The sequence below is a fragment of the Rhinoraja longicauda genome, chromosome 31, assembly GCF_053455715.1.
Source record: "Rhinoraja longicauda isolate Sanriku21f chromosome 31, sRhiLon1.1, whole genome shotgun sequence".
In the NCBI taxonomy this organism is placed as follows: Eukaryota; Metazoa; Chordata; class Chondrichthyes; order Rajiformes; family Arhynchobatidae; genus Rhinoraja; species Rhinoraja longicauda.
This window is the reverse complement of record NC_135983.1, coordinates 15,215,567-15,240,185: the sequence shown is the minus strand read 5'-3', so window position 1 is coordinate 15,240,185 and position 24,619 is coordinate 15,215,567. Positions and strand designations below refer to the sequence as shown.

At 44.5% G+C, this 24,619-nt stretch overlaps 2 protein-coding genes across 3 annotated transcripts in view; one reads left to right on the top strand and one right to left on the bottom strand.

Moving 5' to 3' along the window:
- The first annotated feature begins 1,361 nt into the window (after positions 1-1,361).
- On the top strand, positions 1,362-24,612 carry phyhd1 (phytanoyl-CoA dioxygenase domain containing 1). The gene is made up of 11 exons (XM_078426076.1): positions 1,362-1,501; positions 2,360-2,518; positions 4,160-4,235; positions 13,580-13,627; positions 14,761-14,816; positions 16,330-16,392; positions 17,086-17,107; positions 20,080-20,208; positions 20,912-21,028; positions 21,547-21,673; positions 23,885-24,612. Exons 1-11 carry the CDS (start codon positions 1,475-1,477, stop codon positions 23,928-23,930), a joined length of 870 nt encoding a protein of 289 aa, XP_078282202.1. The 5' UTR covers positions 1,362-1,474; the 3' UTR covers positions 23,931-24,612.
- dolk (dolichol kinase) overlaps positions 2,025-24,619 on the bottom strand; it is a 30,188-nt gene continuing 7,593 nt past the window's right edge. For both annotated transcript variants that reach the window (XR_013549192.1, XR_013549191.1), the window contains exon 2: positions 2,025-3,870. The gene's annotated coding sequence lies outside the window, so the exon portion shown is untranslated. The remainder of the gene's footprint in view (positions 3,871-24,619) is intronic.

The window sequence follows — 24,619 nt, the reverse complement described above, 5'->3', positions numbered from 1 at the left end:
TTGTGTCTCTCTTTGACTTCCTCAAGTCGGACTACATTGTGAATGGAGTAGGACTCTTACCTCACTCAGGCACTGAAGAGGGAAACTGCTCTGAAGATTATTCAGTCATGCCAGCACTGTTTTTATTCTGTTTAATCATAATGCAAAAGCAACTTCTCTTGAATAAAACCACCCGCTCGGGAAGACTTATTTTCTACCCAATTATCAGCAGCAGCCTGGGCTGTCAACAACAGGTGCTGTTGCCCCGCCTCTGATGCCGGTTAACCCGGTTAATGGGTAATCCGAGGGATTCTTCGCGTTAATCCCTCACCAATTACTCGTCAGGCACGAAATCCGAGCCCAACGGATATCTGTTTACGGAACCACTGAAATATTTGTGGTTGCGAACCTTTGGACATTGCTGGTCAAAGAGCGGTGGCCGGGAGTTCGGAGGAAGCGGGGCAGCAAAAGCAGGCGGTTGAGAATGTGACAAGAGGGCAGACGAGGTGACAGAGGGTAGACGAGGTGACAGAGGGTAGAGGAGGGGACAGCGGGTAGAGGAGGGGACAGCGGGTAGAGGAGGGGACAGCGGGTAGAGGAGGGGACAGAGGGTAGAGGAGGGGACAGAGGGTAGAGGAGGGAACAGAGGGTAGAGGAAGGGACAGAGGGCAGAGGAGGTGACAGAGGGTAGAGGAGGTGACAGAGGGTAGAGGAGGTGGCAGAGGGTAGAGGAGGGGACAGAGGGTAGAGGAGGGGACAGAGGGTAGAGGAGGGGACAGAGGGTAGAGGAGGGAACAGAGGGTAGAGGAAGGGACAGAGGGCAGGGAAGGTGACAGAGGGTAGAGGGGGTGACAGAGGGTAGAGGAGGGGACAGAGGGTAGAGGAGGGGACAGAGGGTAGAGGAGGGGACAGAGGGTAGAGGAGGGGGCAGTGTAGCGGTGACAGAGGGTAGAGGAGGGTGTCAGAGGGTAGAGGAGGGAACAGAGGGTAGAGGAAGGTGACAGAGGGTAGGGGTGGTGACAGAGGGTAGAGGAGGGGACAGAGGGTAGAGGAGGGGACAGAGTGTCGAGGTGACAGAGGGTGGAGGAGGGGACAGTGTAGCGGTGACAGAGGGTAGAGGAGGTGACAGGGTAGAGGAGGGTGTCAGGGCAGAGGAGGGTGTCAGAGGGTAGGGTGTCAGAGGGTAGAGGAGGGTGTCAGAGGGTAGGGTGTCAGAGGGTAGAGGAGGGTGTCAGAGGGTAGAGGAGGGTGTCAGAGGGTAGAGGAGGGAACAGAGGGTAGAGGAGGGTGTCAGAGGGTAGAGGAGGTGACAGAGAGTAGAGGAGGGTGACAGAGGGTAGAGGAAGGGACAGAGGGTAGAGGAGGTGACAGAGGGTAGACGAGGCGACAGAGGGTAGAGGTGACAGAGGGTAGGGAGGAGGTAGAGGAGAGGACAGGGTAGGGAGGGGGTAGAGGTGACAGACGGCGACGGCTCCTCTCGGGCTGAAGTAGTAACATGTTCACAGACGATCATGCTGCGCGGGTGAGTGACACTCCTACACTTTTCAGATAATTGGGCAGTTGCAGAGCTGTACAGCATGGGAACATGCCTTTTGGTCCACCCTGTCCTTTCCTCCAACTTCTCCTCCTTTTCTTCTCCCCCTGGTCGGTGGTCCTCTGCTTCTCAACTTTGCTCTCCTGCCTTCTTTCCCGCCCGCGTTTCCCCTTCTCCCACCGGCTGGCCAGACTTCTTCCCAGCTGCTTCTTGTGTCCTCGGGCTTTGTAGCCTTTCTCCCGGCATGTGTTACTACTGTATGCCGGAAGTTGCCATGTACTCCAGATTGCTTGAGCGACTCCGTGCCTTTGACCTTATGGCTTTACGTGCAATCCCCCTACATCTGACCAAAAGTGGTAATTGCATCTGTTTCTATAGGGGGATTGAAAGGAAGGTCAAAGGGCACCCACTGGCACTCGGGCAACCATAGCCAGTCTCACATGCACGTACACAGATGCGTGCAAGCACAACCCATACATGTGCGTGCACACACGCACCCCACAGATGCCACACTGCTCTGGCCAAGTTAACATTTGGCAGTTTCATTCTTGCCATTGGGAAGAAGGTATAGGAGCCTGAAAACTCTAACGTGCAGGAACGTCTGACAACCTTTTATGAGTTGTATGATTTGCCTGATTAGCACACAAAACAAAGTTTCTCACTGTTTCTCAATTTATATGCAACAATAAGTGCAAATAATAATATGCGGGAATGTTGTATGTTGAAATCCTATATTGAGATTTGAGTCTTCTGGGAAGATCTTGTCCAAAGCATAATGATCACTTATTTCTGTGTAAATTTAGCAAGTTCTGAACTAATTTTACTGTTTCACTTAATCATCTCCAGTTCCGGGAGTTTGGTTATGTTGTTGTTGAAGGCTTTTTCACAGTGGGGGAATGTGATTCACTGAAAGCACGGATCGCTGAGATTATCGATGAGATGGATATCCCTCAAAACCTGCGGACTGCATTTGTAACTCAGGAAAAGGAGCAGGTTGAAACACAGGTTGGTGTGTGAGAGAACTTTGTTGTTTTCAATGTGTTTCAACTATTATTAAATATGGGATGTCTTTCTCACTGGCACTACCAGCAGTTAATACCCATCTCTGATATTTCCTGAGGATGGATTTCTGATCTATTAGTAATCCTATGGCCATGGTACTGCCAAAGCGTTGGAGGATAACTAATTTTTGGAAGTGCACAACAAGTATGAAGTGGTGTACATTTGTATGTCAAACCAGAGTAAGACGTACAGTCAATAGCAGAGCCCTGGAGAGTATTGATCTGAGGGTATAGGGCTCACTGAAAGTGTTGAGTTGGGTGTATGGTGTGGTGAAGGAAACATTTGACATGCTTACTTTCATTGGAAAGGGTATTGAGTACAACTGTTTGGAAATTGTGTTACAGCTGTAGAATTCATTGGAGTACAGTGCACAGTCCTGGTCACCAGGTATAGAAAGGATGCATTAAGTTGGAAAGGGTGCAGAAGAGAAACAATTTATAAGAAACAGTTGGACAGGTACATGGATAGGACAGGTTTGGAGGGTTATGGAACAAGCGCAAGCAAGTTGGACTAGGGTAGCTGGGACATTGTTGGCCGGCGTGGGCGAGTTGGGCCAAAGGGGCTGTTTCCACACTGTATCAATCTATGACTATGAGATTCATCAGCTAATTACCTGGGCTGGTATGCTTGAGTTATAGGGAGAGGCTTGTTGAGCTGGGTCTTTTTTTCTTTGGAATATGAGGTGTGACCTTATTGAGGTATACAAGATCATGAGGACATGGATAAAATGAAAGCTCAGCTTTTTCCCAAGGGATGAGTATTCTAAAACTAGAGGTGTCAGAGGGGAAAGATTTAAGAAGGACTTTAGGCAACTTTTTCACTCCATATCTGGGTAACCTATATCTCAAATGGGCTGCCAGAAGTGTGCAAGATACATCTTCTGGATGCACTGGGACGCATCCTCAGTGATGTGACTTGGGGTTATTGGGTGTTTCAGGTCTCACAACATCAGACATCCTCGCCCAGGCGACCCAGCCGGGGTTGATCAGGCCCCGACTTGCGTCCCAGCAGCAACCGCCCACGGATCTTAATCAAAAGCCATCTAGTGGCTTTCTCTGCGGCTTCACTTGGGATTGAATGGTCCTCTTCTTTGCCAGCCCCGTAATGCCCAACTGGTTGTGGACTTTGCAGAGTGAGCATCCTGCAAAGCCTCTACAGCCCACCTCTATGGGTTCATAGCATATCTTCCCGCCTCTGTCCCGGCACATCTCCACCAGTTTCTGGTACTTTGCGCGTTTCCTCTCATTTGCTTCTTCCATACGCTCTTCCCAGGGCACCGTCAGCTCCAGAAGAAGCTACAGAAGCAAAGACAATTATTATTTTGATAATACATTTGGATGGATACCTGCATCCATTGGCTTTTCATTTAATAATTGTCGTGATCTACGATTCAATTCTCCCGACTTTCAGGGATGTTAAAGAATAAATTGACTAACTTTTTTTTGGTCTTCCTACATTCCTGAATGGCCTCAAAAGAAACAGGTGGGCATTCTGGTTAGAAGGTGTAAGATGGATCTCTGCATTGTACTTTTTTGTTACAGAAGACTTGATATGGCAATAACTGTTATATATCTTCTGTTTTAGGGAAGCTCAGATTACTTTCTGAGCAGTGGGGACAAAATTCGATTCTTCTTTGAAAAAGGAGTGTTTGACAGCAAAGGTGAATGCAATCACTATTCAAGTTGGTATTGTTATGTTCAGCATGGCATAAAGATAAAGTACACTCACACGTTTGTTGCCTGAATCGCGCCAGCCTTTATTTACCCAGCATTCTCGGCTAATAAGGAACACCCACTCATTAACATGGCACATGAATATGCATGAATATATTACACTGCTCTCCCTTTTTTTAAGTATTAAATCCAAGTACTCAGTTACAATTTTGGTGTTGTGATACTTGATTTAAACCAATACTTTTACCATATTTACAAAATTTCAAATGATAAACATAACACATTTATTTTACATATTCACACATTTTTGTTTTACTTGTGGAGTGAGTTATCTAACTTACAAATGTAACCTAATTACTGGTTTGCGGTTCCTGCCTGATCGTCTAACAGTAACAGGTGTAACAGGTGTAACGGACGTACGTGTAGACTCAACTGTTGGCTTGTTAGGAGCCAGCGCTGCCCTTGCCTGCGGGCCTACCTGGACGTCGGTAGGCCCGCAGGCCCCTGGGTGGGGGCCGACATCGGGAGCTCCGGCAGAGGCAGTGACAGTGTCATCGCCCGCCCCGAATCGCGGGGCTTGGGTCGGCCCGCCGCGGACCTTTCACCGTCCGGCACGGCCTGAAATAGGCCGCAGGATTTTCTCCGCCCGGCGGGGGCTTCAATGTCGGGAGCCCCGACCGCCCTGATGTGGCAACTTCAACAGCCTGACCGCGGGAGAAGACGGCAGGGGAAGAGAAAAAGACATTATGGCCTTCCATCACAGTGAGGAGGTGACTGGAAGAGAGTCACTGTGATGGATGTTTCTTATGTTTGGTGTTGGTTTATGATTGTATGTTATTGCATTTTTTATTGCTTATATTTATTGGTCTTATTGTTGAACTGCGGGTAATTTTTCATTTCACTGCACATTTATGTGTATGTGACAAATAAATTGACTATTGATTTTAGTACACTGACCTTGACCAGAGAAGTCTGTTTCTTTATCTGTACTCACTGAATTTTGTGTACCAACCACAGTAGTCTTTTCTAACTCACATTCAGATAAATACTCAGGGATTAGGAATTCATGCTCAGTTTTTGGTTCATCTTTGGCTGGAATCATTTGATCCACATGAACACTTTTGATCTTGTCTCCAACATCCACTAAGTATCTTTTTGTTCCACACACTTCCACTATTTCCCCAACATCCCATTTGTCTCGACTGGACTTGTTGGGAGGACTGAGAACACGAACTTGCTCATCTGGCTTGAAGTTCCTCTCCTTTTTGTGGAAGTCAAAGTGGCGTTTTTGACTTAACTGTTTTTGCTCAACTCTCGAGGCCAAATTGGGTTGAACTAGACTTAGGCGTATTCTTAGCCTTCTCTTCATCAACAGTTCTGCAGGTGAATAACCCGTAGTTGTGTGTGGAGTGGTTCTGTACTTCAGAAAGAAACTAGTCAAACGATGTTTCATGCTGAGCTTTGAACTACCTTGCAAAACCTGTTTCTTGAGAGCATCTTTGACCACTCTAGCAGACCTTTCCGCCGCCCCATTGGAGGCTGGATGGTATGGGGGAACAAGTGTGTGTTTTACCCCGTTACGCTGCATGAACTCTTTGAACTGTTCGGAACGAAACTGAGGTCCATTATCAGAAACAAGTTCTTCTGGTAAACCATGACATGCAAAAATCGATCTCAACTCATCTATGGTACGCTCAGCAGTAGTGCTTGACCCCATATGCTTAGCCTCAATCCATTTGGAATGACTATCTACTAGTACCAGAAAATTATCATTACCCTTTTCACAAAAGTCTACATGAACTCTCTGAAACGGTCTTCTTGGCCATGACCAGGGTTGCAGTGTTTTTGGTGGTTTACTCCGGCAATTTTGACACACGCTACATTTGCTCACGGGTGACTCAATGTCACTGTCTATACCAGGCCAATATACAAAGCTTCTAGCAATTGACTTCATGCATACTATGCCAGGATGTTCGGCATGAAGTTCGTACATAATCTTGTTTCTTAAAGACTCTGGTACAACCACTCTGTAACCCCACTTTATGCATCCCTGCTCACATGATAATTCATGTCGTCGATTGTAGAAAGGCTTCAGTTCCGAGTTTGATCCATTCTCGATTTCAGTCCAACCACTCAATGTCTGTTCATAGACACTCTTCAGCACAGTGTCCTTCTCTGTTTCAGCTGCAATTTTTGTTGCAGTCACTGGAAAGTCTTCATCTACGACTTGCAGTGTGTAGATTGAGTTCTCGCTTCCCACATCAGAGTTCTCATGGGGCAATCGGGACAACGCATCTGCCACTGCATTGCACTTGGAGCTTCTGTACTCCACCTTATAGTCATACTGGGACAACAGAATTGCCCAGCGCTGCATCCTTGATGCCGCCATGGAAGGTATAGCTTACTTGGGACCAAGTATCGCTAGTAGTGGTTTGTGATCAGGGTGAATGGTCTGCCAAGAAGAAACTGGTGGAATTTCTTAATTCCGAACACAATGCTGAGTGCTTCCTTTTCTATCTGTGCATAGTTGCGCTCACTTGGTGATAGGGTGCGGGAGGCAAAAGCAATAGGCTTTTCCTGTCCGTCGTCCATTACGTGGCAAATCACTGCACCTATACCATAACTTGAAGCATCACAAGCAAGTTTCATCTCGCGCGTCGTGTCGTAGTGAACAAGGAGTTTGTCACTTGTCAGGTTTTTCTTGCAGATGTCATATGCATGTTGTTGTTCCTTTCCCCACATCCAATTCTCATCCTTTTGTAACAGATGATGTAGTGGCTTTAGCACGGTTGCTAAATCTGGAAGGAATCGTGCATAGAACTGCACCATCCCAAGGAATGATCGTAGCTCTGACACATTGTTGGGCTTTGGAGCATTTGCAAGTGCTTCAACTTTCGCCTTCACAGGGCGCAGTCCGTTGGAATCTACTTTGAGTCCAAGGTAGATCACCTCTGATTGCGTAAATGCACATTTGCTCTTTCGTAATTTGACGTTATGGCAGTTCAGTCATGTGAGAACTTGCTCGAGTATTTCCAGATGTTCTTCCATGCCCACTGTGAATATCAATAGATCATCGTGGTTACACACACAGTGCGGAATGCCTTGCAACATTTTGTCCATGACGGACTGAAAGATTTTTGGGGAAGATTTCACACCATAGGGCAGCTTTGTATATGAATACAAGCCCTTATGTGTGTTGATGGTCAAGCACTGCTGACTTTCTTTGTCGACATTGAGTTGGGCATAAGCGTGAGATAAATCCAGCTTAGTGAAGACTTTTGCTCCGCTAAGTTCTGCATACAGATCCTGCGAGGTTGGCAAAGGATACTGTTCGTCGTCAACAGCTTGGTTGATTGTGACTGTAGTCACCGCATAGTCTAACAGTTTTGTCAGCCTTGGATACAGCCACAATTGGCGTTGCCCAGTTGCTCTGGTCTGTCTTCACGAGTACTCCATTCCGCTCCAACCTGTTGAGTTCTTCCTCCACTTGTTGCTTTAGCGCATATGGTACTGGTCTTGGTCGACAATACACAGGTCTCACATCTTGCTTCAGTCGAATGTGTGCAGAGTACCCTGTTAATCCCGTGTAACTATCAGCAAATATTTCAGCATGTTTGCTTATGACATTTTCAAGACGTGATTTGGACACATCGACGCTGAAAATGTTCTTCCAGTCTAATTTTATTTTACTCAGCCAATCCTTTCCAAGGAGGGTTGGTGTATTTCGGTAGCTGGCCACTATGATGGGCAGTGTTACTGACTGGCCATTACACTGAACTTTACAATTCATTTGTCCGCATGTCTCCAAGGCTTCGCCCGAGTAGGTTCTCAGCTTGACCTTACTCTCGGACAATGGTGTCTGTGAGAACTTTGTTTCATACAGGTCTTTGCTCATGACCGAACAGTCTGCTGCCATGTCAATACACATATCAATTAACTGTTCATTAACCAATAGTTTAATTCGAAAGTCCTTGTCTTGGCTGGTTATAGGCTTATTGACATCAGTTGCATGAATGATGTACAACCCAAGTTCATTGTCATCCGGGTTCATCTCTAAGTTGTGAATTTCTTTCTGGAGTTGTCGCATGTTCCCCACTTTAAGCTTGGCCCGACATGTTGAGGCGATATGGCCTTTCTTCAGGTAGTTATAGCACTTAGCTGTTTTGAACTGACAGGTTTGGGATGAGTGATTACCGTTGCAACGATAACAACTCAGCTCCCCGCCATACTTCGGTTTCAGTTTAGCCCAAGTCAAGTCAAGTTTATTTGTCACATGCACATACACGATGTGCAGTGAAATGAAAGTGACAATGCCTGCAGATTGTGCATAAAAAAGAATTACAGTTACAGCATATAAATAAAGTTAATAAGGTTAATACAGAGAAGACAAAATTTAGTCCCTGGAGTTATAAAAGTTAACAGTCCTGATGGCCTGTGGGAAGAAACTCCGTTTCATCCTCTCCGTTTTCACTGCGTGACAGCGGAGGCGCTTGCCTGACCGTAGCATCTGGAACAGTCCGTTGCTGGGGTGGCAGGGGTCCCTCATAATCTTGCTTGCTCTGGATCTGCACCTCCTGATGTATAGGTCCTGCAGGGGGGCGGGTGTAGTTCCCATGGTGCATTCTGCCGAACGCACTACTCTCTGCAGGGCCATCCTGTCCTGGGCAGAGCTGTTCCCAAACCAGACTGTAATGTTGCCGGACAGGATGCTCTCTACAGCCTCAGAGTAGAAGCAATGAAGGATCCTCAGAGACACTCTGAATTTCCTCAGCTGTCTAAGGTGGTAAAGGCGCTGCTTTGCCTTACCCACCAGTGCGGCAATGTGCGTTACCCATGTCAGATCCTCTTTGATGTGGACTCCCAAGTGTTTAAAACTGCTCACCTTATCCACAGTAGACCCATTTATCTCCAGTGGCGTGTACGTCCTTGGATGTTGAGCCCTTCTAAAGTCCACAATCAGCTCCTTAGTTTTTGTGACATTCAAGAGGAGGCTATTGTCCTGACACCAGAGTGCCAGATCAGCCACCTCCTCCCGGTAGCCTTCTCATCGTTGTCGGAGATCCGGCCCACCACCACAATGTCATCAGCAAACTTGATGATGGAGTTTGAGCTGAACCTGGCCACACAGTCATGTGTGTACAGGGAGTACAGTAGGGGGCTAAGGACGCAGCCCTGGGGGGATCCTATGTTCAGGGTGAGGGGGCTAGATGTGTGTTCCCCCATCCTGACCACTTGGGGCCTGGCGGTGAGAAAGTCCAGGACCCAGGCACACAGAGGGGTGCTAAGCCCCAGTTCCAGCAGCTTCTCAGCCAGTCTGCTGGGGACTATTGTGTTGATAGCTGAACTAAAGTCAATGAACAGCATCCTCACATAGCCCCCCTGGCTGTCCAGATGAGAGAGAGCGGTGTGCAGAACCTGGGAGACCGCATCATCCGTGGACCTATTCGGACGGTATGCGAACAATAGTGGGTCCATGTTGCGAGGAAGGAGGGCACAGATGTGCTTCTTGATAAGTCTCTCGAAGCATTTCATAACAACCGAGGTGAGGGCCACTGGTCGGTAGTCATTTAAACAAGCTGGAGAGGCATTCTTTGGTACCGGTACAATGATGGATCTTTTGAAGCATGCAGGGACCACGGACTTTGCCAAGGAGAGGTTAAATATTGTGGTGAGCACTGGAGCAAGCTGAGTAGCCCAAGACTTTAGTACTCGCCCAGATATACCATCTGGGCCTCCAGCTTTCCTCATGTTCACACGCGTCAAGGCCCACCTCACGTCATGCTCGGACACTGAGAATGTGTGCACATCCCCGGCGGTGGATCCCCCTCCATCCTCGCTAGCCAGCGCCCCGTCGGTGTTGTTTTTAGACGGCGAGCTAGGGGTGATGTTACCCGTCTCGAACCGTGCATAAAAAGAGTTCAGGTCATCAGCTAAGGAGGAGCCGGCACTTCCGGTTGAGGGGGTGCTGGACCGGTAGCTAGTTATAATCCGTAGCCCCTGCCAAAGGCGTCTGGTGTCCTGCTGCTCCATCTGTGACTCCATCCTGTCCCGGTACCTCCTTTTTACGTCCTTCACCGCCCTTCGCAGTCGGTAGGACTCTACCTTGTAGTCGTCCATGTTGCCGGATGCCAGGCCAGAGTTGTAAGCAGCGGTGCGAGCATTCAAGTCCACCCAGGGTTCATGGTTAGGAAAGATACTGACCCTTACCGTGGGGACGATGTTATCGGCTATTGTTGCAATGAAGTCCGTAACTGCTTCCGCAAACTCACTGACGTCTCTGGAACTTGCTTGGAACATGTTCCAGTCGACTTCACCCAGTGCATCTTGCAGCATGGCCTCTGAATGGTCAGACCACCGCTTTACGTCCCTTGTCACTGTCATTTCCCGTACTATCCGTTGTTTATACTCCGGCAGCAGGAAAATGGCAGCGTGGTCAGATTTTCCAAAAGGAGGGAGAGAAACGGCCTTGTAGTTTTTCCTGAATGGCGTGTAGCAGTGGGGCAAAGAGAGTACAGAGAAGGTTCACCAGATTAATCCCTGGGATGGCGGGACTTGCATATGAGGAAAGACTGGATAGACTGGGCTTGTACTCGCTGGAATTTAGAAGACTGAGGGGGGATCTTATAGAAACATATAAAATTCTTAAGGGGTTGGAGAGGCTAGATGCGGGAAGATTGTTCCCGAGGTTGGGGGAGTCCAGAACCAAGGGTCACAGCTTAAGGATAAGGGGGAAGTATTTTAGGACCGGGATGAGAAAACATTTCTTCACACAGAGAGTGGTGAGTCTGTGGAATTCTCTGCCACAGAAGGTAGTTGAGGCCAGTTCATTGGCTATATTTAAGAGGGAGTTAGATGTGGCCTTTTTTGCTAAAGGGATCAGGGGGTATGGAGAGAAGGCAGGTACAGGCTACTGAGCTGGATGATCAGCCATGATCATATTGAATGGCGGTGCAGGCTCGAAGGGCCGAATGGCCTACTCCTGCACCTATTTTCTATGTTTCTATGTTCTATCCCCCCTGGTGACACACATGATGTGTTGGTAGAAGTTGGGCATGACCTTTTTGAGATTTGCCCTATTGAAATCTCCAGCTACCAGCACAGCCGCATCAGGGTTCTTGTTTTGGTGTCGACACAACACATCGTGTAGGGTCGACAGTGCCACATCGGCGTCCGCATGCGGTGGAATATAGACGACTGTGATGATCACCGAGCTGAACTCCCGGGGAAGGTAGAATGGTCGGCATTGGATAGTCAGATGCTCCAGGTCCAGCGAGCAGGAACAGGAAAGCATCTTAATATTTCCAGGATTGCACCAGTTATTGTTGGTCATGAAGCAAACTCCTCCACCCTTGGATTTCCCGGATTCTTCCGTTCTCTCCGCACGGAAAACAGTGAAGGACTCGGATGGACAAATCACCTGGTCCGGCACCAGCGGGGTCAGCCATGTCTCGGTCAGACAAAGGATATTGCAGTTCCTTATGTCCCTCTGGAATCTGATCCTTGCCCTGAGGTCATCCAGCTTGTTCTCCAGGGACTGGACGTTGGCCAGAAGGATGCTGGGCAGAGGTGGATGTAAGGCTTGGGCTCTCAGCCTGTTCCGAATCCCCCCTCGATGTTTTTTCTGACTTTCCCACGGAGCCGCACTCCCACTCGCGGTGCGCTCCTTTGGTGATCTCTATCGGCCACGTTGAATCGGTGAGTGTAGTGTTTAATAGTCCTCCGGTTGCGCTAGTTTAATTTTACGAGCGTTTCCCGGTCGTACATTGTTTACTGCTAGTGCTAGCGTGTTAGCACTTAGAGATAATTTTTAAAACCTTTTGGTTTGGCCATAGGCGCTGCTTTGTGTGTGTACACGGTCACTGCAATATGTGATGAACGAAACTCGCGAGCATTCTTTGATGCTATCTCCTTTGTAGTAGTAATCTTGCATGCTATCTCAAATGTAAGATCAGGAGTGCTCATGAGTCTGGACTGAATTCGTTCGTCCACTAGACCACAAACAAATGTCGCGTAATGCGCGTTCGAGAAAGGTTCCAAAGTTACAGTGCAACATTAAGTTTTTCAAGGCAACAATGTACTCACTGATTGTCTCGTTTTGCTTCTGGTTTCTCGTGCCGAATTTGTAGCTTTCTGCAATTTCCAGAGGCTTTGGGTGGAAGTGCTCCTCCAACTTCTTTATAATGTCACTGAATGGCACATCTTTTGCCTTTATGGGCGCAAGGATATTCACGAGTGTGCCGTACACTTCAGGTCCGATCTCCGTGAGCAGAATCGCTTTCATGCGTTCACGAACGGCCTTATTTGTTGCAGCCACTACCTCTCCTTCACCACTAGTCTCAGTGATGTTGTTTGCCATGAAGAATATGTTTGCTCTTTCCATATAGGAGCTGAACGGCTCTCTACTTTTGTCAAAGATGCCCAGGCTTCCGATGTAGCCCTCTCTTTTTTTTAAACAAAGGAACGAGGAAAGTTGTTTTTTTTTGCACAAGCTCAGATTTCCTGCCTGTTCTGGTGTAGCAAAGCACCTAAAACTTAGCAGTACAAAAGCTATGCTAGCTATGCAAAACAAACTGTTTCCTCCACAATCCCGTCCTCGTCGCCAATTTTGGTATGTTCAGCACGGCATAAAGATAAAGTACACTCACACGTTCGTTGCCCGAATCGTGCCAGCATCTAATTTACCCAGCATTCTCGGCTAATAAGCAACACCCACTCAGTAACATGGTACATGAATATGCATAAATATATTAGTTATCAATAACAATAATTTGCATTTATTTAGTACATTACCTGGTGCACTTAATTTCTCTGACGTAGTAACTATTGTTACTAATTTTGCATTTGCAATGTTAAGAGTGTTTAATTGTCGTATGTACTGGTAATAGATCAATGAAATCTTGTTGCTTTGGTAACTGTTGCTTTTCCTAACTTTTTGTGAAATCTTGCATTCTTGGATGCTTTTTCAGTATCTTAGTCAGTTGATCAGTCTTTATGGCTTTGACATTGAATGATATCATGGCATGTATAAACATAAGTTTAAAGTGAACGATGCCTTTTAACGACCATGTACATTAGCATTCAGCAAGAGGTACGGAAGGTGATCAAACTATTTTGATGGATTTCACTTTCTTCCCAAATCAACAGGTAGGGTAGTTTGTGATGCCCTCACTACTGCCCAGGCCCACCCTAAAGGACCTACTACATGACCTGGCTATGTCTCATCACCAACTGACCAACTTAGAAGTCTAAACATTAGATTATTTTAAATGTATTTTAAATATTAAGCCAATGAGGGCTAAGATGTGAGTAATTAGTTTTTCTTTTCATTCAGGTGACTTTCTTTTACCGAAAGAAAAATCCTTGAATAAAATTGGACATGGTAAAGACATTGTTTTATGCTTCTTCACATTCACTCTCTTTCCATTGTGTTTGATATTACTTAAGGAACCAACAGCATTTACGTAAAACTTTTGAGAAAACTTTAGTTCATAAATATCAACCTAAACGGATAAATTATGGGGTCTTTGCGTGAATTGCCAGGCCTTGCTTTGTGCTTGCTTCAGGTTGGATTTCAGATGGCTTGGTTTATTATTTATCATTAAATTATTAGTGCAAAGTGCATGATTGTTTTTTTGCATTCTCTAATCCAGGATAGCTGAGGTCAGTTGAAATATTATGTAATCCTACTCAGAGTGGAAAATCCTATTTGTTGCACATGTTCTTTATTTCAATATATGTTTATTTGGTGAATTAGAAATATCAATGTGCAAAGTTAAAGTACTTATTGCAGTAAACAAACTTCCATTTCCTTTGATAACTCTGTCAACTGTAATAACTCAGTTTCATTGTGAGTATATGGAATGAGCTGTCAGAGGAAGTAATTGAGGCAGGTTTAATAAGATTTAGAGATACAGCGCAGAAACAGGCCCTTCGGCCCACCGGGTCCGCGCCGCCCAGCGATCCCCGCACACTAACATTATCCTACACCCACTAGGGACAATTTTTACATTTACCCAGCCAATTAACCTACATACCTGTACGTCTTTGGAGTGTGGGAGGAAACCGAAGATCTCGGAGGAAACCCACGCAGGTCACGGGGAGAACTTACAAACTACGTACAGATGGCGCCGTAGTCAGGATCGAACCTGAGTCTTCGGCGCTGCATTCGCTGTAAGGCAGCAACTTTACCGCTGCGCCACCGTGCCGCCCCAGCAATATCAACACTTCAAGGACATTTTGACAATTACATGGATAGGAATGGTTTCAAACTTGGGCAAGTGGGATTAACTTAGATGGGGTATCTTAGCAAGGACGAATTGGGCCAAAGGGCTGGTTTCCATACTCTGACTCTGTCATTAGAAGATTTTAACAAAAGCTTCACCTAGCACATAATTCTAGTTGTAGACATGACTGATGGATTATAAGGCCTAACACTTCCCCATAATTCTAATGTCTTACTTTATGTTCTTTCCCACAGTTGCTCCTATTAACATGACTCTGTCTTCTCCATAGCACTTCATGCCAGGGAACCGACATTCAAAAATCTCACGTTTTCTCCCAAAGTGAAGGTAGGCCTATCTTGAGTTAACGATTAGCGCAATAGAACGTCACCATACCCATTGGGATATGGAAATTTATTAACACTAATGCCCAATGTTTCCAATGCTAAATCTGACTGGATTTGTTTGGTATTTTAAATCATCAGGTCCTAAGCGAAATAACATTCCTGTTAATTTCATTTCTAACATTCCTTTCTCTGCAACTTTGGATGAGCAGAAATCTATTCTTTATTAAATAGATTTACCTATTACAGGCAACAGTTTCAGACTGAATTGGACAGTGAGTAATTTCAACATCTGCTTAGTCTCAAAGCTAGTGGCCATCTCTCTATTGTATTTATGACTAAGATCGACTTATTCTATGCCCTGAACCTCTTGCTATCATTCAAATAATGTTGCAACCCTCATGAGTATGAAGCATCCATGCTTTATTATTCGAGTGCAAAAAATAAACTGCTGGAGGAACTCGGACTGAAGTAGGATCCTGACACAAAACATCGCCTGTTTATTCCCTCCGCTTAGTTACTCCAGCATTTTGTGTCTTTCCTATATTTTTAAATGCTTTTGGGTGAATTTAGTATTTAGGACCAAGGCTGGCCTTAGGATAGTATATGAGGTGTTTGTTTTTTCAATTTTCTACTAAGAAGAAGACATTGCTGAGTTTCAAAAACTTCAAACTGTGCCATCTGGAGTAAAACAAACATGGATTTGAAATGTATACGAAAATAACTGCAGATGCTGGTACAAATCGATTTATTCACAAAATGCTGGAGTAACTCAGCAGGTCAGGCAGCATCTCGGGAGAGAAGGAATGGGTGACGTTTCGGGTCGAGACCCTTCTTCAGACTGATGTCAGGGGGGCGGGACAAAGGAAGGATATAGGTGGAGACAGGAAGATAGAGGGAGATCTGGGAAGGAGGAGGGGAAGGGAGGGACAGAGGAACTATCTAAAGTTGTAGCTTTACATGGATTTGAAATGAGTGGGGAAACATCTTTAGGCCATGTAACCCCATTATAATTAAATGATTTTACAGTTTTTACTTTTGATATCCAGCTGAACTTTGTAACACTGGTTGATCACTGCATGTAAAGCTCCTGGCTTTAAACCTGTGCAGCCTGTATATTATCAATTTAGCTTGAGTTTTACCATTTATCTTTTGCATGCCCTTGATAATTTTGCATTTCTGCACAAGGTATGCTCATTGTTACTTGGCTTTGATGAACTGGAAAAGATTTTGAATTTGCCATCCATTATTCTTGGCTCAGTTTCTTGATCCTATTGGTTAACTAAAAGGTTTCAATATCTTCCTTGTTCATTTAAGTTGCTTGGTCCTCCATAGGAGGGAGGGGGGAAAAAACAATACACTCCCTTTTGCATTCACCTCCTATGAACAACAGTGGCTGCAACAGAGACTTGGGAGCTTGGTTTCTTTAGTCTGTGAATGTTTCAAAAATGGGAGATCAAGTGAATGGGAGAAATTATTTATCATTTTCAAACAAGGATGTTGTACCTTTGTTATAGGAAGTGGCCCAGAAGTTAGATCTAAAGGAACCTGTCATTGTGCAGAGCATGTACATCTTTAAGGTATGTGAAGAGATTTGTCTTGCTATTTTCTCAATGGAATAGATTCCACATGTCTGGGTGCTGAGAGATTGTTTGTCAGTGGATGTTGCTTGACCCACTGAGTTCTCCCATCACGTTGTGTTTTGCTCTAAATCAAAAAATAAATTCAGGGAGCATTCGACAAGTCAAGCATTTCAATGAGAAGAAAAATGGGCTAAGTCTCAGGTCAAGGATCCTACATCATACTGGGAAAGCGAGTAAACAAGTATGTTTTAAATTGCAGAGGTGAGGGGACTTGTCTCTAATAGGATGCAAATTACAACTGTCAAAGTAATAATTGTCCGAAAAACTTGCCGTTAAAAGCAGAAACACATTGAAATAGATTGATGCATCTGTGGTTACCTGCACCTGCTGATTCTTGAGGGCTGCATTGTGTGGAAATGTTCTGCAGTTACCCATTCTACATTTGGTTTCTCCAATGACTTTAAACATCCTGGCTTAATATTCTGGTCATATCAAATGACTATTCCAATGAGTCACCGGCTTATTTGACACGATTATATCACTAAATATAAGAAATCTTGCAACTAATATTAGTTTTTCAATTGTGCAATAATTATCATCTGTTAATTTGCTTGTATAATTTACCTAAGGATGCCTTGATAATATTTTAAACAAGCTATAAAAGAGGTAACAACTTGACTTTTTTTTCAGCAATCAGGGATTGGTGGAGAAGGTAAGGCCAAACACATCCCTCTAATCCGCATAACGAACCTTTCACCTGGTTACTCTCCTGTTCACTCTGGAATCAATGATACGGGTAATTCCCCATGCGGACATGCATCACTAGAACAATGATTCCGTTTGTTTAATAATTAATCATTTTTTAGCAATAAGATCATAAGCAGCTCACCTGTCACTTATGTTTCAAAGTAGGGGCTACTTGGTGTGGTGACCTGCCAGTTTTCCGAGAGCAAAAGGAGGGTCTTTTCTCCAGTTTCCCCAATCTTTACATTAGGCCTAATATTATCCTAAACGTGCTGCTCAGGGCAGTCACTCTGCTGCTGTGAAATGCTTCAAATCAAAATCTAACAAAACAATTTAAATTGTGCTTCCATTTTTAATGAACATGAAATCAAACAGCCACACCACAATAGTGGTTCCAACAAAATACATGTTATTCTTTGCATACAAGTTCCTAAGATAATTCATGAAGATAACATTCATGGCTGAGTGGATTTCAAGTGTATTAACTTTGGACCGTGGCTACTTAAGCAAGTGTGACCACACTGCACTGAAATAAGTGCAATCTATCTAAGATGGCAGCAATGGCGATGAGGGGAAAGTTGATGGCTGACAGTCCACAAATTTTCCTCGCATGTCTTGCTGGCACTAGATCAGTGAAATAAGGATCAGTCTTGCCCAGCGCAATGCCATTGGCTCCTTCCACTGCCACTCTGTGCAGCTGCTGCAGGCTGCGCTCGATCAGCTCATTCACCCGGCTGCTGTAGGGCCTCCACCAACACCAACAACCATCTCCAGCAGCACCTTCAAGTTCCATGAGTGGCTCAGGAAATGGGACATGATGACCCTGATGCGCGGAAGTGGAGGAGTGCTGCTGGAGGCAACGGATGGTGTGTTTACGGTGGTCATAGTTTGTGGTATTGGGCGAAGCAACCCCAGGAGGAGCTATGGTGCTGGATGAGTGAGCAGATCAAGCACAGCCTGCAGCAGCTACATGAAGCGGCGATGGAAGGAGCCGATGGCCTCGCACTGGACTAGATCGACCCCATCTTCATTGATCCAATGCCATCAGCACATCGGGCCTTAAAGTGAGAAAAAAAAATTGCACATCTCCCTAGACCAAGATTAGGCTTTTTACAGACTTGGAAGTTGCAAGATCGCACTGGATTGTGGCAACTCTGCATGTTGTTTCAGAGAGTATTAATTGTACCCGTGTATAGTATGACTTGACTGGATAGCATGCAGAACAAGCATTTCATTGAATCTCTGTCAACAATAAATAAACTAAACCAAATTTGTAACAAATTGTCGCTCATGAATTGCTGATACGGAAAATATGGAAGATTCACATTAATGCATTTGTGGTGTACGTTTCTGAGTCTGACATTGAAGCATGTTATTGGGAAGAGAAGCGTGGCTATGGGATTAGACTGGCTGAAGTCTGACAAGAGTGAGGTGAATTTTAACACAGGATTTTCAAAGGTATAAAAGTGGTTCACTTTTTAAATACAAATAACTTTTCCCCCTTGAACATGAATATTCAGTTATAAAAAGTGAAACCGATAATGACATGGCTTTTCTGTCAGATTTCTTGACCCTCTTCCTATTAACCAACGCGCACAGCCATATGGCTCAAGGTATTTTTACTGAGGAAGCTCATGTGTTGATTGCTGTGCAAGGCAATAGAAACAGAAAATCAACATTTGAATTGTTTTATGAGATAATAAATAGACAAAGGGCATAGAATATAAATAGAAATAGGCTATTCATTCCCAAGGATGTTTAGACATTTAATTGAATTATGGCTGATCTCTTTATTTGCTACTTTGGCTCACTAATCTTAATTAAGTCAAGTCAAGTCAAATTTATTTGTCACATACACATACACGATGTGCAGTGAAATGAAAGTGGCAATGCCTGCGGGTTGTGCACAAAAATAATTACAGTTACAGCATATAAATAAAGTTAATAAGTTACTATTAGTGTCGACAAAAATTTAGTCTCTGGGGTTATAAAAGTTGACAGTCCTGATGGCCTGTGGAAAGAAGCTCCGTCTCACCCTCTCCGTTTTCACAGCGTGACAGCGGAGGCGTTTGCCTGATCGTAGCATCTGGAACAGTCCGTTACTGGGGTGGCAGGGGTCCCTCATGATCTTGCTTGCTCTGGATCTGCACCTCCTGATGTATAGGTCCTGCAGGGGGACGAGTGTAGTTCCCATGGTGCGTTCTGCCGAACGCACTACTCTCTGCAGGGCCATCCTGTCCTGGGCAGAGCTGTTCCCAAACCAGACTGTAATGTTGCCGGACAGGATGCTCTCTACAGCCCCAGAGTAGAAGCAATGAAGGATCCTCAGAGACACTCTGAATTTCCTCAGTTGTCTAAGGTGGTAAAGGCGCTGCTTAGCCTTACCCACCAGTGCGGCAATGTGCGTTGCCCACGTCAGATCCTCTGCGATGCGGACTCCCAAGTATTTAAAACTGCTCACCCTATCCACAATAGACTCATTTATCTCCAGTGGCGTGTACGTCCTTGGATGTTTAGCCCTTCTGAAGTCCACAATCAGCTCCTTTGTTTTAGTGACATTCAAGAGGAGGCTATTGTCCTGACACCAGAGTGCCAGATCAGCCACCTCCTCCCGGTAGGCCTTCTCATCGTTGTTGGAGATCCGGCCCACCACCACAGTGTCATCAGCAAACTTGATGATGGAGTTTGAGCTGAACCTGGCCCCACAGTCATGTGTGTACAGGGAGTACAGTAGGGGGCTAAGGACGCAGCCCTGGGGGGATCCTATGTTCAGGGTGTTACCAATTATGTTACCAAAATAAAATCTGCCTGTCGTCTGAAAGATTTTAATTGACCAGCCTCAATAGTTTCTTAGGGTTTGGAATTGATGAACAGATTTCTGTCCAGTCAGAGGATGACAGTTGATTTAATTGCCAATCACTCTTGTTCTTGCTGTTCCAGTGAGCCCACATCAGGATGCCACTTTCCTGTACACTGAACCTCTTGGGAGCATCACAGGTTTTTGGATTGCTTTGGAGGATGCAACTGAGGAGAATGGCTGCCTGTGGTTCATCCCTGGCTCCCACAAAGGTAGCAGTGATAACTTTGCTGAACTTGCAATCTATCATTCAATTAATTCCGCACAGGTGATTTTTTTAACAAGCCATAAAACCATATATTTACCCAAAAAAAGACACAATGTGCTGGAGAAACTCAGCTGGTCAGGCAGCATCTCTGGAAAAGACAGCCAGGTAATGTTTTGAGTTGGGACACTTCTTCAGATTGATTGTGGGGAGAGGTGGGGGGGTTTGGGAAGAAAGCTGGAAGAGTGGAAGGGATAAGGTATAAGGACAGGTGTTGCATCTCCTGCGCTTGCAAGGGAAAGTACCTGGGAAGGCGGTGGTTTGGGTGGGAAAGAATTATTGAACCAAGGAGTTACCCATTTATGGGGTGTCCAACTTCAAATGTATGACTGTGGCAGATTGCTGGATGGTGGTTAATCTTCGGGCAGAGTACCACTATTACTGGAAGATTCCAACCACTGACACCAGCAGAGACTGCTGATGTTTTCTAGGCTAAGGAATGTGTATGACATAGGACCTGGTAAAGTAATCGTGGAAATACACTGTAGTGAATAGGGTCATTTGACCTATCGTGCCAATACTGGCTAGTGTGGAGTGAATACTTACATAATATAATACCGTAATAACAGTGTACTTACTGAATGAAGAGCCAGGATTATCAGTTCCTGCTGATTACATGGGTACTTTGTCAAATAACTGTTTACTGATAGCTGGCATTACACGGAGAATGATACGAAGCCCACAAGGAGAGCATCCTCTGATCAAATTTATGGGACAAGAACATAATTATCCAGATGATGAATTTATCTCTGCTCCAGTTAAGAAAGGTAAATGTCATTTGATTTTGACTAGGCTGGTTAACTTTGATGCTTTGTATGTACTATTATATGTGTCATAATATACAATATTGTGCTGTGCAGTTATAGTTACTGCAGCAGATAATAAGTACAGTTAATTGGGAGGAGCAGCCATTATGTGATGCAGTTGAGATGATGCCAGAAATCTTTGTGAGCACAACAGAACTATGAGAGATTAGCAAAACACAAAGTGCTGGAGAAACTCAGTGAGTCAGGCAGCATATGTAGAGGGATTGGACAGATGAAGTTTCGGGTTGGGATCCTTCTTCAGACTGAACTATGAGATTAGGTTTGCATTAGATTAGAATACACCATTACATTCTAGTGAGCTTTCTCTTGGTCTAAAGTAAAGTGCACTGGTTTTGGGATCTCAAAGAGATATGAAAAACTGGTTTAAAATGTTACATTCTTATGTTTTAGAAATACATTAAGAGTTCTGTGAAGTGTAAACAAAGCATACATGTAATTAGTTAATCTGCTGTGTACAGGTGGGCTTATCCTAATTCATGGACAGGTTGTGCACAAAAGTGCTTTAAACACATCAGATAAATCGCGCCATGCCTATACTTTCCACATCATGGAATCCCGAGATTGTCACTGGAGTGAGGAGAACTGGTGAGAATTTTAATTAGCGTTTTGCCTTTAAGTGATGTTGAAGCAGTCAAATCTGCGTTAACTTTGATCTATTTGTGTAGAATTTTACTGTACCCCTGCTTGCCCAATGAAATACTTCCTTTCACAAAAAGGCTGCAAGTTCAGCCTTGTTATATCTATGCTTCTTGTTGAAGAGTCCAATGGTCTAGATGATTGTTGCATGAACTCTGCTGATGTGCTTACGCCATCTGCTGCCCGAGCTGAGAAAGAGGATTATTTGCTAAACGTGACAGTAAACCCATCTTCCCTCTTCCTGCCACTGTTTACACGGAGTAGTATCTCTCTCGTTTTACGTAAGTTAGGCATATTTGATATGTTATTGTTACCACACTGTGTAGGACCAGTAGCTGTATCATAGAACCACAAAGCACAGAAACATGCTCATTGGCCCAACTCATCCATGCAAACCAGGCTGCCCCATCTAAGCTCATCCATTTGCTCACAATTGGCCCATATCCCTTAACCTTTCCTATCCATATTCCTGTTTAAATGTTGTTGTGTTTGTACATCACCATTTAAAAAGCTCATTATAGAAAATCTTGATCAATACGGTAGTTCAGCTGTTACAGTTTAGCAAGTGATCTGAAATATAAAACTATCACTATGAGGATTATTTTGATGAGGACTTTGGTTAATATTTTTGAATAAAGCAATTCGCAAACTGGCCCTTTGACCTACTGAGTTTAGCCATGCCATCAAATATCCATTCAGACCAACCTTATTTATTCCCCCACCTCTCATCAATAATCCTGCATTTTGGCCTCCTGTGGTCACAGGGAACCTTGGGGGTGGGGGGGAATATGAACATATTTTGTATGCAGGTTGGCACTTCAGTTTTTATGCAAAGGATTTTGCTCCCGGTATACTCTTCCATACTCTGAGTCATAAAGCCTCTTGGGCCAATTTACGGCCGCGGGACGTTTCAGTGCCCGGTGCGACTCGGCCGCGGGGCCTTCCATCCCCTTGCGGGGGCTGTGCGTGTCGGTCGCCTCGGTAGGGGTCGAGCTGCCTGTCCGTGGGCGTGGGGGGAAGAGAGTGGAAGTTTTGTTGCCTTCCATCACAGTGAGGGGGTGTTTGGACTCACTGTGATGGATGTTTGTCTTGGGGTCGTGTGTCCAGTGTACTTTTTTCTTTTTTTTTGTGTGTTTTGTGACTGCTGTAATTTCGTTCGGTACTTGTACCGAATGACAATAAAGTTCTATACTATACTATACTATACTATACTATACTATACGTATGCAAACCAAATTGGCTTTCTAGGCTAGCCTCATTTGCCTACATGTGGCCCACATTCTTCTAAACCCTTCCTTGCCATATCATCTGTCCAAATATATTTTAAAAGTCGTAATTGTATCGCTCCTTTAGCAGCGCAATCCAGATACAGACGACCCTCTGAGTGAAAACGCTACCCCTGAGATCCCTCTTAAATCTTACCCCTCTGATGTTAAGCCTATGCCCTCTAATTTCAGAATCCTCGACCCTGGGTAAACGATGAAGTGTTCACTTTCTCCATGTTCCTTGCGATTTCTAGGTTATCCCTTGGCCTCCTGTGCTCCAAAGAAAAGTCCCAGCCTCTCCTGATAACTCAAGCCCAGAAAACAACACATTTGAATCAGAATTAGTAACATCTTGCTAGTAATGGTGAAGAGAGGAAATAGGTTGAATAGGGAGAAGCTGGCTATAACTAAGACTAGTGCCTTCCAACACTGTAATATTCTGAGTCCTAATTTCCAATTAAGCCATCGCCCTTTGCCTTTGTCACCACCCCTTCACGCACTCCTTGTATACAAGATCTCTGGATTTATTAAGAGGAATAAAATTTTAAAGAAAGGAAGCTGTGCCAATTTAAAAAAAATACCGGATAGACCGGATAGTGGGTACCACACTTTAAGTGATAGACAAAAGAGCATGAGGTAAAATTACTTATTTCTGATTGAGTTGTGGCTTACAATGCATTGAATGGTGCTGGAAATAAATTTAATATTGACTTTTGAAAAGATGAGGAAGGAAAGATGATCTGTTCTAATTGTGTGGCAGAACCACATAGACATGATGGGCTGCATGATCATCTGTGCTGTATCATTGCAGGAGACTATGATGGAAAACTGGCTGAATAGACTTGACCCATTTTTTTCAAAAGAGTGTAATCAATGTGCCTTTTTTCATTTCTAGGTTGCAGCCCACTCCAGAACTCCCGTTCACACCTCTTTACACTTAAACTTTATTTTAGCAACTGGGATGGAGGAAGAACCGAGGTGAACGGTGAAATCTCCTATCTTGTTTATTGCAAAGAATAATATTTTTAAATGGTATTCCATATGAAACATGAACAAATTTTGGTGGGAGCGCTGTTACTAAATATTGCTCACAGATAAATGTAAAATAAATTAAGTTTCTGGGACTGCTTTTCAAAGGTTTCATTCCTTTTGTTTTCTTCTCTTGTTGGAAAAAGGAAGCAAGATGACAGTAAACACCCTATGAATTAGTTCAAGCTCAACTCTTAAAGATTATGATGGAATTAAAAATAATGGCAGTGGGTATTTCTGGGATTAATTGTCCATCCATAGTAGATCTTGGAGATGGTGGGGGGCTGTTTTCTTGAACCAATGTAGTCGTGGAGCTCTAGAGAATGATAACTACAGGTCCTTTGGCCGACTTTGTCAATGCTGACCAAGTTGGCATACTGGGCTAAAGCTATTTGCCTGCATTAGGCCCATAGCGCTCTAAATCCTTCCTTGCCATATCTTCCCAATGTCTTTTTAAAGCCGTAAATGTATCCGCTTCCATAGCATCCTCTGCCAATTCATTCCAGTTAGACTACCCTCTGTACCATAAATGTTTCTTGTTTTGTCTGAGTTTTGAAAATCAGATTTACAGATACTGGATAAACTGAAATGATAATAAAAA

What these genes read in the sequence shown, in the direction of transcription:
- phyhd1 (XM_078426076.1), top strand. Translation starts at nt 1,475, where the DNA reads ATGTTCACAGACGATCATGCTGCGCGG. An exon ending in CTTGAATAAAATTGGACATG is followed by an intron (nt 13,628 to 14,760) that starts GTAAAGACATTG and finishes TCTTCTCCATAG; the next exon opens with CACTTCATGCCAGGGAACCG. An exon ending in CATCCCTGGCTCCCACAAAG is followed by an intron (nt 20,209 to 20,911) that starts GTAGCAGTGATA and finishes GTTTACTGATAG; the next exon opens with CTGGCATTACACGGAGAATG.